Source organism: Carettochelys insculpta, chromosome 11, assembly GCF_033958435.1.
Source record: "Carettochelys insculpta isolate YL-2023 chromosome 11, ASM3395843v1, whole genome shotgun sequence".
Lineage (NCBI taxonomy): Eukaryota > Metazoa > Chordata > Testudines > Carettochelyidae > Carettochelys > Carettochelys insculpta.
Window position 1 is genome coordinate 34,918,622 of NC_134147.1, and position 13,578 is coordinate 34,932,199.

Sequence of the window (13,578 nt, forward strand, 5' to 3'; positions counted from 1 at the left end):
AGCTATGAGGTTGGTCGACCCTGCTAATGTCTTCATTCGGCATCTTTTGTTTCCTCATCAGGATGGATCACCCAGTTCTTCATGTCTCCTGGAATGATGCTGTAGCGTATTGTACGTGGGTGGGGAAACGATTACCCACAGAAGCTGAATGGGAGTACAGCTGCCGAGGAGGCCTTGAGAATAGGTACTCATCAAGAATCTTTCCTCTTGAACATAGAGAGATATCGGAATCTTATGTCCAGAGGAAAGCAGTGTGCTGTTTTCTCTCTTAGTGCAAATGCACATGTTTGTGCAAGAAAAAAATGTAACAAACATTTTGTACAGCATCCTGTGTCTAGAGTGCATCCGAGATAATGTTTTAGTCCTGTATAAGTTGGAATGAAGAAATAACTGAGACAAGGTGTAACAAGGCTGAAAATGAGCTGAATGCTGTTGCAGGTGACAGGAGATACAGTGCAGAAGACTCTTCCTACCACTCCCAAAACTGTTCAGTCTGAGAAAGCCAGTTTGAAATAAACTAAAGGCTTGGGCAGGGGGTGTAGAGAGAATGAGAGCTCAAGTAGTCATAATTCACTTCATTGCACGGACACTACTTGGTTCATCTGTCAGTAGGTTTCTATATCCTAAAACGTTATATCAAAGAACAGCACATTATGCTTGAGAGAGAGAACCATCATCCCTTTTAAGGCTTAGTCAACATTGTGGGTTTATGCAGATGGAGTTGGAACGTGGATTGTATATATTCTATGTGTCCAGCTCCTCACATGTAAACTATGTAAAGCATATTTACATTGTAATTTTTCTTGTAGCTAAGTAAAAAACACAACTGACAAAAATGGGAGTTGGGTTTAATTTTGTAGGATCTAATCTACTTAAAATAGTTTAATCTTTTTTTAAAATAACAGTAATGTTGCCTGGTTAGATAACCATATAAGTTCGAAACCTCGACCAGGCTCTTGCATTCCCCTGGGTATTTTTGTGTGGCTGACATAACTGGATCAGCAGCTTTTCATGGATTGATCCATTTACATAGCTCTTTGAGACTAGCAGTAGTCTTCTCCTTTCCTCCTTTTCTCTTCTGTTGCCTCAATTGCTGAAGGCTGGCCACACTTCTGACTGCTTCTTTCTTGTGTTTCTTCCAACAGACTTTTCCCATGGGGCAATAAGTTTCAGCCAAAAGGTCAGCACTATGCCAATATCTGGCAGGGCAAGTTCCCAGTAAGCAATACAGGAGAGGACGGCTACACAGGAACCGCACCTGTAAGTGCGTCGGAGTATATTAGCAACGCTTCTTGCACCTTCATCTTTTCAAGTTGCCAAATATTTAATTCCAGCTATGGGTGTTAAAGCAAAAAAATCTTTTTTGAAGGTTGCCATCACGCAGTTGTCACTGCTCTTAAAATGGAAAAAGGCACTATATTTATTCCCCCAGAGTGTGAAATACAGGCTAAAATAACCATCATTTAACTTTTTAGCTTCACTAAAGTTAGCTATATGTCTGTAGTTGACTTAAAAAAAACTTAAGGCTTCCAGGATGATGAATATGGTATAACTCGCCCTGAATAAATAAAATGGTTTTGACAGTGGGTGACGTTTGGCTAGCATTCTGGGTGAATACTTAGTTTCATGACCTCTGCAATGGTGTTCGTTGATTTGGGTATTGAGGGGAATGTGAACTTGTACAGTACTTCCACTTATAAAGATTAGCAGTATCTCTCATAGTGAGGAAGCCACAATGTTTGTTAATGTTTGCAACAGAAATGCTTGCTGTAGTCTTTCTAAATAAGAAGACTAGTGTGAATACTAGGTTTTTTTTTTTTTGTTTTTGTTTTTTTTTTCTTTAAGAGAAGTGGTGACAAGAAGGGAAGTCGGCACAGGCAGAAGTTGAGAGACGCTTCCCATTCTCTTGTTGGGCACTCTGGCATTCACAAATGGGGTTGTATACTGGTTTTTATCATGACCTACTGTAGCAGGGGTCAGCAGCCTTTCCAAGGTAGAGGGCTGAAATTTGACCTTTTCACATTTGTGTACAGTCCAAGTGCCACTCATGCTTTTTAAAGTCACTGATAGTCCTATTTACAAGAGCTTCATTAATAAATAAAGATGCAGAACTTTACCATTTAGGTGGTGGTTGGTAGCATTAACACTTTGTTGATTCCCAGCCAGCATGGCTTTGAGCGAGCTCCCAACTGCATATGGAAGGAGGGGTGATGCTAAACTCCTGCCTCATGTGCCAATGAAAATTGGCTCACGTGCCGCTCTTGGCACTGGTGGCCGGGGGTTGCTGACCCCTGCAACTTGAGTTTAACTTCCATTAATGCCAAGAGCAATTATGTGTTTTGCATGCAGATTAGAAAGTATCCCAGCATCTGCTCACAGGTGCCGGTTGCAATTTGCCTTAAACCACTGGCTTGAACAATAGCAGGGTGAGCCAGATAATTTATGGTTTAACAACAGTACTTGTAAGCATCGTGGGGAGAAAGCCTTGAGTGTATATTGGCGCTGTCCATAACAATGATGAATTTGAATGGTCTTTTAAAAAGAAATCTCCAGGTTTCCGTAGTTCAGCCCTTTTGTAGGTTCAATATTTAACCCTTGTCTGAGTGAAGACACTGACTAAAATACTTTCCTTATTCATGAGCCTTTCTATTTCTGCATGGGTAACTTGTTTTTCATTCAAAGATTTGAGATCAGGAGCATCTAATCAGTGGATTTTTAACTGGTTGGTCATTGGGGTTACATGCTATTTCATGCAGCAAGACTAAATAATAAATGATCTTTCAACATTATCTGTTCTCTAGGTTACAGCATTTCCTCCAAATGGCTATGGCTTATACAACATAGTGGGAAATGCTTGGGAGTGGACATCTGACTGGTGGGCTGTTCATCATTCTGCAGATGAAACTCACAATCCCGTGAGTTGTGTGTGTTTTTTGTATCATATGTGCTGTGACATGCCTTTTTGCTACTCTGCTGTATCTCCAATTAAAGCCACAGCTCACTCCACCATGCCATATGCAGGACTGGTCAGGCTCTGTCATCTCTGCAAGTTGTTACTTTCTTACAGTGACATTGTAACATTTTTTAATTAGTATCACCACAATTCTACAGGCCCTTCCAAGGTTTGGGAATTGAATGTTTTCACCCTAGCACCTGACTTGTAAGCACGAAAACTTACAGGTGCTGCAGAACTATTTTAAAAAAATTTTTTTAAAGCTCTTGTTTTACCCCAAGAGAGTGTGAGAGGTAACAGAAGTGCAGAGGAGATGTGTGAGCCAAAAAAAGGCACAACTTGTGCAACTGCTGGTGTGGTATCTTAAGTTTCAACTTACTTGTGTCTATTGATAAATAAAAGCAGAGTCTTGTTTAGTGATAACCAGTACATCCAGGGCTCAGTACATCTTGGCTGTGTCTACACTGGCACAAATCTTCAAAATGGCCATTTTGAAGATTACTAATGGGGTGCTGAAGTGCATATTCAGTGCCTCATTAGCATGCCACCGGCCGCGGCTCTTGAAAATTGCCGCATTTCACTCCCGCGCGGCTCGTCCTGACGGGGGTCTTTCCGGAAAGACCCCCGTCAGGATGAGCCGCGCAGGAGTAAACTGCAGCAATTTTCAAGAGCTGCGGCCGGTGGCATGCTAATGAGGCACTGAATATGCATTTCAGCACCCCATTAGTAATCTTCAAAATGGCCATTTGCATGACCATTTCAAAGATTTCTCTTAGTGTAGACGTAGCCCTTGAGTCAAATATTAAATGACATTTTGGAAGAAGTAGCAGCTTACCCATTGTCAAGATGCTAATTTGCAACTTTTTTCTTTGTTAGGCTTTTATAAGTACTGACTGCATTATCTTTCTGGGGGCCTCTCTGGTGGCTTTGTGGTATAGCTGCTGCTGCTTCCGCTTTCTCAGCAGACTCCAGTTCCTGCATGACACTGTTATTTCTCCTCTGATCAAGGACAGCTAAACCTAGGAAGTGAACTGCAGTACTCACTCTGTCCTGTAGAGTACTTGGTCTGTACCTCCTGTGGAAAGACTTGAAATCATTCCCCTCTGGGCAGGAGCTATCTTAGTCCTGAGTGGGACACAAGCATTACCACTATAATCTCCTTCCAGCAACATTCAAAACTGTGATACTTGGGAATTATGGTGATCTTCTCCCTTAGGTGCCCCTTGACATAGTCACAGTCCTTTCTTGTAGCTCAATAATTGCTGCAACATGAGCAACTCTCCATTTCTGCTGCTCAGGAGATTGCAGAGGTCCTTGTGTCCTGCCCTTTTCAAGAAGAGAATGTTGTCGTCAGAAGAGAGAAGTCGGATTCATTCTAGAGTGTAGGACTAAGTGTTGCCTTCTGTAGTATCCAGTAGGCAGCTTATTCTGTTGCATATGCTTAAACTCTCTAATAACAATCATGCTGTCTTACTTCACATAAAAGACAGAAGGTGGCCTGATCATCATCTTTCTGTTATGCATGTTTAACTTCTACTGAGTAATTTCTACGCCTTCAGTTTCTCTTGCTTGATTTAGATCTGAATACTCTTAAGCTATTCAGGTACATTGCTTTCTCTCACTGGGCTGATGGTGGACCAAGACCTTTCTCTTCCATTCATGTGCCTGCAGTTTGCCCTCACAGAACATTTTCAGCACACTAGGGAATGCTTAGAGTATAAATGAGAACGAGGTCACTTACTGGTAACCAGTGGCTTCATGCTACAGTTCAACAGATTAACCATGTGGAGCCCGTGTGTGGTTCTGCATGAACTTTTGATCTACTGAAAGCAGCTGCAAGTGCATGTTCAGTTCTGACTCTCAGTTGCATACACAGTCAAATGTTGTTGTGTGCATTTATTTTAATACTTCTTGCATTTGTAAAAATTCTTCCTCCTCCTCCTCCACCTTTTTTGCCCTTTCTTTACTGTGTAGAATCCAAGGGTAGCTTTCAGGGTCTTGTTTCACTTCTTACCTCCATATCAATTAAGGTCCTGTTCTTTGACAGTGTATCAGAAATGCTAGCCTTAAATCCAGGCTTTTGTCTCTCCATAAAGAGAAGGCTTTGGAGTGGCGTGGAGAGGAGGAGTTTCTCATAAGAAAAGTTTAGAACTACAGAAAAATTTTCCTGAAATATTAGATCATGATGGGAATGGGTGTAGGAAGACTGGACCGCCTAGTAATTCCTATCAGTTGGAAGCACCACTTTACAGCCTCTGTATCGACACCATGAGCTGCATTCAGTGGCCCAGAACAGTGCATGAACTCCAAGCATACAGCTGATTTCTGTTCTTGAGAGAGAATAGGGATAGTGTTTTTTCCTCTTGTTTTGAGAGACAAACAACATCTGTGTACTTGGAAAGAGATGGGAATGAGCACAGGACTAGTAGTTTGTGGCATAATGTGACTCCCATCCTTGTTCACCTGCTTAGTGGAGTGGTTGTTTGGATTTTTAGCTATTAAGAGGGCTGAAACTCTTGCAAATCCACTATCAAGGAACTGGTAGGCTAATCTGGGTAGGCAGAAAGTGAGTTCTTATAACAACAAAATACCAAGAGTTGAGGACATTTCTCCCTTGCTGCTGTTGATCGGCCAAGCCACTTCTTTCCCTTCTGCAAAATAAAACTAGTATGTCTGAGGCTGATAGCTGAGCTGTGTGATTTCTATGTGATTCCTTGTCAAAATTTTCTGGAGATAAGGGGAATGGAAGTAGTAGTACTTTATTGCATGCTTTTCTAAGGTACTCAACACCATTAATCAGTGTCATTACGATTAAGTTTTATATCTCTGAACTAAGGGACAGAATGGATAGTGACACACAGGGTACTACTGTGAATAAATCCCTGGAATCTTGACTTTCAATCTGTTGCTTCCTGCAAGCCTATATATACTCCATTTTGGCACTAGCTAGCTTTACATGTAGGCTTTTTTTAAACTGTTTTGTGTGTTTTTGTTTAAAAGAAAAAAAATTATGCCATTTTGCCAACAAGGCCCTTTCTGTGGCTACTTTGCCTTGGTGTTCCATTTACCTGTGCAACCAGTAGTGCCTGTAGCTTGACTTGCTGGCATGCCTAAACTTCATATTGCTGCTCTCAGTTCTTGCTATACATAGGAGTCTCTTCTTCAGCCAGAACATGCAGTGCTAACACTGTAGCCACCTCTTCAACGTGTGACTATTGGAACAGCTTGAGTCACTTTTTTTCTTCTGCTGCTTTCTTCCATTTTTCCATTTATCAAGACAAAATTGGGGCATGTTTTCAAGAGGCAAATGCAGACATTTAGATTTTACCTGGAATTTGAAACATACATCCTGAAGTCTGTCTTAAAATTGGGCCTAAAATGCAAATTAACCCAGCGTTGCAGATCTGCCTTTAGAGTTTTTAAGTCCTTGTTCTTGACACCACTGCCCTAGAATAGTGGTGTTTTGATCATAAGGCTGGATTATTGAGTTGATACTGTTAATACAGATTCAGGATACTCTTAAATAGTAATCAACGATGTATGAAATGTGCTTATAGTAGCAAAGGTGCTAGAAAATGTGTTTACAAATGTAGCTTTTTTCTGACTTAAGGCAGAAGTTAAAATTAACTATATAGACACTTTTTTTTTTTTGTGAGAATTTAAGGAAGACAGTAAAATGCGTTAGACATGCAAATTAGGATTGCCAACTTTCTAGCTGAACAGCTTTGCCCCACCCCAGGACCCTGCCTCTTCTCCAAGGCCCTGCACTCTACTCACTCTATCCCACTGCTCAGTCTCACTCATCCTCACTCATAGTCACTGGGCTGGGGCAGGAGATTGGGGTATGGGCTCCAGCGCAAGGCCACAGATGAAGGGTTCATCTTGAGAGAAGGCTCGAAATGGGGTCTTGGGATATGGGAGGGGATGAGGGGTTTGGGATGCAGGGGCGCAGTTGTAGGCTGGCCTTGAGGAGTTTGGAGTGAGGGAAGGGGCTCGGGGCTAGGCAGAGGGGTTGGAGTCTGGTTGTGGGTGTGGACTCTGGGGTACAGCTGGAGGTGAAGGGTTAGGGTGCACGAGGGGACTCAGGGATGGCATGTGGGCTCTGTGAGGGGAATTTTGGTCCAGGATGGGGTTGCCATTTGGGGCAAGGGGCTCTGGGAGCAGGTCTTATCTCAGGCAGTTTCCTGAACAGACAGCATGGCTCATAGATGGAGAGAAGCCAAGTGGCTCTGTGCACTGTTCCTGCCTGCAGATGCTGCCCCCACAGCTTCCATTTGCCATGGTTCCTGGTCAGTGGGAGTTGTGGAGGCAGCACAAGGAGTCCCCATGAGCATTCCTGCACCTAGGAGCCAGATATGGCAGCCATTTGTAAGAACCCAGTGGAGCCAGGAAGCCTACCGCAGCCTGTATGCACTTCCAACCAAACTTTCAGTGGCATGGTCAGCACTTCTGAATGGAGGCACCATGATCTGTTTTTCGGTCGGATGCCTGGCAACCAGTGCTCCCTGTAAGCTGAGCGTCAGGGTGGCTGCTCAAGAGAGATTCGGGTACAGTTGATTAGCAGAGCCCCCAGAGCATTTGATTCTATTGATGGTACACATCCACATGTCTTGGTGCACATAAAATTTATACCACCCATGGGTGGAAAAAAATTACAGGGAACACAGCTGGCAACCCTAGTGCACACACTGACCTCTTACAGCATGTGTATCTGTGTATGGTGGGACTTTTGGACATAGCCCATATTGGCCTAATTCTTCTGTTCCCGTCTGAAGTCTATGGTAAACCTTGCTTTGGAAGAACATGCAAAGCAATATCCCTAGCCACAGAAGGCTTCTGGTTCCAATGCGTTTTAGTCGTAAGGTGTGAAATAACTAACCATACATTCTGAGTGCCAAAAATAGAACACCTAGCTCTCTTTTTCCAAATGCCTTAGCATCAGCCCAGATATGCACAGTACATCCAATAGGCCTCACAAGTCCAGGTGAGACAAAAGTGAGGAACGTGGAAGCCATTAAGTGTTGTTACTGACATTCCCTTTTCTGGTCATGTTCCTCTTTAAAGACTCCTTTGGTCATTTTGTTTACAAAAAGCACAAAGGATGAAAACGTTCTTTTTTAGCATTGTAAACCATTTTTCTATTTAGTTCGAGGGGTGAGAGGCGGGGAGGGAAAGTGTCAGCCTATGTGTATCCAGCAATTCTATAACTATATCCTACACCATCTAGTCAGAACGTTTCTGCCCTGAGCCACAGGACTTCAGGTGGGGGGAGGGAAGGTTAGCAATTAAGTTCTCGTTCATTTCTTGTCTCTACCCAAGGGGTATGTTAATATCTTTGGTGGTGGTGGCAGCTTTGCAGTTTGTTCACAACGTTCCTGTATCAGAGACACCAGCGAATAGCCATTGAGAGAGAAATGTAGGCAAGATTTCAGCCAGAGACCTTGGAAATAACTCAATTCTCCTTCCAAACCATCTTCCTTTTAAATATTTAGGTATTATCTTTATTGCAGCTTCCCCACCCCTTCTCTCTCTGTATCTCTGACCCACCCATATACTCATATGCTGCATCCATACAAGTGAAAAAACCACAAGGTGTTTTTCTCAAACCTTGAGTTATGTACTTTCCTATCCCTGTTCAGTGTTAGCAAGTTTAACATGATCTTTATTTCTACAGGACTGAATGCATAAGGCAGCCAGCCCAAAAGAAATTGGATAGCAACCTCTTTAACCCACGGTGTCATATCAGAGTGCCTAATCCACTTCTCATGAAAGAGTTCTAAGACTCAGAGGTTTCTCTGTAACATTCCACCTTCACTAGAGTAGAGTTCTGGTGCTAAATATTAGAGCTCAGTGCATGTGAAGTGTTTGTTTTTGTGTTGTCTCATGTTACTTGTGCAGATGCCACCCTTGTTGTTTTTAAGTGAACTTTTTCTAAGGTTACAGTGCTGATTGCTAATCAAATTAGAAGGATAGGGCAGCGTAAGCCACAGTCATGTTGGTGGAATGGATGCACTGCAATAGGTATTTTTTCGCATTATTTGGATTTTAGGGATAAGAGCCTGTTGCCTAACCCGCCTCAACTATTCAGAGAGGATTTGAGACGCTTGGAAGAAGTGTTTCCTCATTAGAAGGATTTTTCTGAAGAAATGCTACTGTGTTTGCAACATCTGTGCCGAAGTTCTTCAGCAGTGAACTGTGAGGGTTTTGAGATACAAGGGTCATACTGATTTCTAAGAAAACTGAACCGCTTTAACTTAGTTATTGAATTTAGTCCCAACGTTTTCCCCCTCACATATTGAAAACAGGGAAGTTTTTAGCAGTGAGCTCTCTTCCTTGAACAAGTTTAAAAGTGATTGATGTTAGATTTCTAAAGATGAAGCATTTACAAAGCGGGTTCTGACAGTGATTTGAGTCGGGGGATACAGAAACTGAATCCCATAATATGAGGAAAAAACCCTACTACAAGATATTAAAATGACTTGGAATCTGGAAAATAGGCTTCTGTGTTTTTTAAAGCTTCTCTTCTCTGAGCTATAGACAACCAATGTAAGCAGTATAGAAAGTTGTCTGTCTGCTTAAAGACAAGAAAGGAAAAGAATTTCCTAAAGGAGCCTACAAGGGTCACTGCGACTGAAATCTGAAAACATCTGTTAAATAAGGCACAGAGATGATGTGATTTATTCTGTGTCCATAGTGAAAACACAGCATTACATACAAAGGACTAAGCTTCCAACAGTACCCGGAGAGCACAGTCCAAGTTTGAGGTTTGTATAGTTCACATTAAAACATTGCAATGAATTGGGGAGCAGTTAGTGTGCTTTCCTAGTACAGTGTTTTTAAAGAGGCCATCAATGTGGTATTCAGGCATTCTCTGTCCTGTCCTCAGTGCTATGTGATACATGTCCTCAATCCCACCTATAGGAAAAGAAAATGAGAATCGGGAGTCAGACCAATTCAACGTGATAAAAAGCCCCTCTATTTTTCAAGAATTGTAAGGGTGGAGGGAGTACAATTGTTGGTAGGACTTTAACCGCTAGCTTGTCAGACAGCACTGGGGCTCTTCTGTCCTATTATGAGGTTAGATGGATATGCAAAATCCCACACTGATTGTTGTTCTGCCACACAATACAAGGTGCAGTGGATGAAGAAGACGCCACGTCTGTTCCAGCCTCTGTTGAATGTTTCCTAGTTTTTTGTATGGCTAGGAGTCGATAGTTACTTGAGGTAATAGCCCTTGAGAAGCGTGTGTGTGTGTTGAGAGTTACTGTATATAGTTAGTCACATGACTTTGGTTACCTTGGAAGGAACGGATTATTGTTTTGGTTGCAGACAAAATGCTGCTGGTGGCTTCTAGAAAAGGAGAGAAAATCAATATGCTAGTCAGAAGGCAAAGGTTGGACCCAAAGTCAGTTTGAAAGACAAGTCACAACAGAAGCTGTTCAGCAATGTGAGATGTATTTATGCCAATGTATTTCTAATAACCTTGTGGTGTAATTAACTTACAGTAGAGGTCTATGCAGGAAGGTAGTAAGGTTGGATCTACAAATGGATGGTGCTTTCAGGGCTGGAAGATGAATGGAGGAAATATAGCCACACAATTCAGAGTGGTCCTGACAATGACACACACACTCCCAAAGGCTCTGTCTTCTATTTAGGTGTTTGCCATAAACTAAGAAGCCAATGTATTCCCTCTCTTGAAATCTGCAGTCAAACAAGAGCCCATAAGGCACTCTGTACACTAGTTAGTCTTGAAGTTACACATCAAAATATGTCTGCGACATAGGTCTCAAACTGTCTTGTGACTCTTGCTTACTGTCAACCTGATAAATTGTAGATGGGGAGATTTTTAGAGGCCCCACAGATAGTTAGGCACTCATTAAAAACTGAAGGAGTTGGGGCCCTTACTTTCTTTTTTTCCCCCATGGTATTTCATAAGTACAAAGTCCTGATTCCTATACCAGGTAGCACAGCCTTAAGATAAACTTACCCAGTCAATCAGTGGATGCCATTGTGAGGCACTTAAATATCAGAAGCCTCTAGCAATCAAAAATTTCCAAGGCATGAAGTTTTTTTTAAGTTCATTTCCTGTAGTTTTTTCCAAATCACTTATTTAATGGATTTTCGGGGAAGGGTGATGTATGCTTTTGAATTTTAATACTTCCCATGCGTGGAGCCCTGTGCAGATACAAAATTTCTATCTGCATCTGATCCACAATCCCCAGATATTGTCTGCAGATATTTGCAGTTCTAAAGGGAATAGCTATAGATTTGCAGGGCACGACCCATTCTGTCAGACATATTTAGGGCATGAACAGGGCTCTACCATAGGATGGTGCTTGCTGGAATTCTCTTGTATGTGTAACTTGCTGTTTGTTTTTTAAAAGTATAGGTTGTTGGCCTGAATTCACGTCTTGGAGGACATATGGGCCATTATACTAAATGGTCCTTCTGCAAGATATGAGGAGCCAAGTGGCTTTTATTCTGAACTGCAGTTCCTAACAGATTTATTGTCCTTACAGTAAACCCCTGACTTACGCGTAGGTTGCATTCCTGGGCAACCAGAGAGAAGTAGAATTTTGTGGGGGAGGGGCCTCTGGTCCTGACTCCACCTGGCTCCTGCCAGGTTCCCAGACCTGGTTCCTGGCTCCCCACTGCTCGCTGGAGCAAGGAAATTGACCAGCACAGCAGCTCTGGTGAGTTTCCTGGCTCCCACAAGTGGAGGGGTTGGCTCCCACAAGTGGAGGCTGCTGCCTGTTTCCTGGATCCCCACCACTCACTTGGAATAATGCATGCCGAAATCATAACACAAGTCGAAATTGTGTAAGTTGGGGTCTACTGAACTGTAAATGGCCTTGTAAGATGTGAATTTAACCCTCCACTTCCCAGTATCAGTGAAAAGAGTGTATCATACTCAGAAAAGCTTTCATAGCTGTGTGAAAGCAACAGAATAATTAATCTTGTGTTTGTTACAAAGTCAGTAACTGTAAGTCATGAAGATGAAGTATTTTATAAATGTGACTGTCTAGATAGAACACAGACTGGAACTTGGGCTAGAGCTTTCAGTTCATTTGAGATAAGGTGTTTCTTTAGTCATCAGTCCAGATATCAAGTGCTCAAGGCAGTAGCTTCTCTTCTGTTGCAATAACCCAGGACATGAAACTTTCATATGTACATGAGGATTTCCAAACAGGCAGGAATAAGAACAGGACGGCATAAAACAGCAGATTTAGAAGCTCTCCTTTGATATATTATGCAGCTTTATCAGCACTGAATTGAGAGGGGAAAATAAACAATTGTCAAACCTTCATACATGTGCATTGGATATACTTCCAGTGGCATTTCATGGCTCTTGTGTAGTATCGTGCAGGCTCTGTTATCTATTGTGATACTACTGCTTGTTGTAGACTTTTAATATCCATTAAGAAACACTTTTAGGCAGACAAAAATTCAGATGGTGTGATAAGACTTAATGGGGAAAATTCTGCCTGGCATTGCGCCACACCGGGAATGCAGATCTTGGCCAAGGATATCATATAATAATTCATTCTGGAGGGTCTTTTGCGTCACTTTGATAGAGTAGGTTTTATACTATCAAGTTGTTAACTAGATGTTCTGTTATGAAATTATTTGGCTTGAGTTTCAGGACCCCTGTAATGGCAGGGAAAATAATCCCTTCAGCAGCATTGCTTAGTCATGCAATTGCAAGTGAAATTTGTTTCTATGGTGAAACTATGCTGAGGGAAATGCAGATATCATCTAATAGAGCAGAAAATGTAAAAGTGATACTTCAACTTCCTACTCCGAACTGCAGCATTGGCAGCATGGTGGGGGTGGGAGGGAGGAGCAATGTCAGAAGAATCTAGTCCCTTTATTTTGAGAAGGGATTTTACCTACTTGCTGTACCATCCTGTGTTTCTTAATAGTTACAGAATATCAAGATCCTGAGTCAGAAACTAGAGCAAGTCAAACTGTGTTCACAATAAGATTGGTCTTTGCTTGGGCACAGCATGCAGTCATGGGTAGTGCCTGTGAGTGCAGGACCAAACGATGTCAACTTTGTTTTGTGAAGTGTAAATAAGCAGCTTGTAAAGAGCAGCAGAGCTTGCATTTGATGAAAAAAGCATGGCTCCCTCCTGGAGACTGCTTTAATTGTAGCAATTTCTGTGTCTCAGGTATGCAATGCATAGTTACTGGGTGACCTACAAGTCTATATTAAATATATAATTTAGCACAGCATGGACTGGCAGTGCGGATGACTAGTGGTATGTGTGGAAGGTTACACTCAAGGTTTGACAAAACACTTCAGTTTGCCTCTGAACTAGTGGTAGAAATGCTTGAATAAACACTTTATTTCTACAATATATATTAATATTCCTGTAATGAGGACTGCGTTATCAGGAACTGTTTTTTTCCGTCATTGCATAAATAAATTGAACTTGCAAGAGCAACTTGTGATCTGAAACCAGCACTTAATTTAACTTCTGCAAGTTGTGTTTTACAGCTAAGTAGTCAGTTTCAGTAAAGTGGATTTTAATAATCTCTAAATTGAATTTGGCTGACAGCCTTGACAGCCATAGCTTTTTGGTTTCCAGCTGTGGCTTGGATTTGCCCTTTGGTACTATTTT

General features: G+C 42.0%; 1 protein-coding gene across 2 annotated transcripts in view; it reads left to right on the forward strand.

The window, feature by feature from the left end:
• Positions 1 to 13,578, forward strand: part of SUMF1 (sulfatase modifying factor 1) — an 82,140-nt gene that overhangs the window by 39,727 nt on the left and 28,835 nt on the right. For both annotated transcript variants that reach the window (XR_012646975.1, XM_075005335.1), the window contains exons 5-7: positions 62 to 184; positions 1,146 to 1,260; positions 2,802 to 2,915. Coding sequence is in view for 1 of the 2 variants with exons in the window: in XM_075005335.1 (XP_074861436.1) it covers positions 62 to 184; positions 1,146 to 1,260; positions 2,802 to 2,915 (352 nt within the window). In the remaining variant the exon portion in view is untranslated. The remainder of the gene's footprint in view (positions 1 to 61; positions 185 to 1,145; positions 1,261 to 2,801; positions 2,916 to 13,578) is intronic.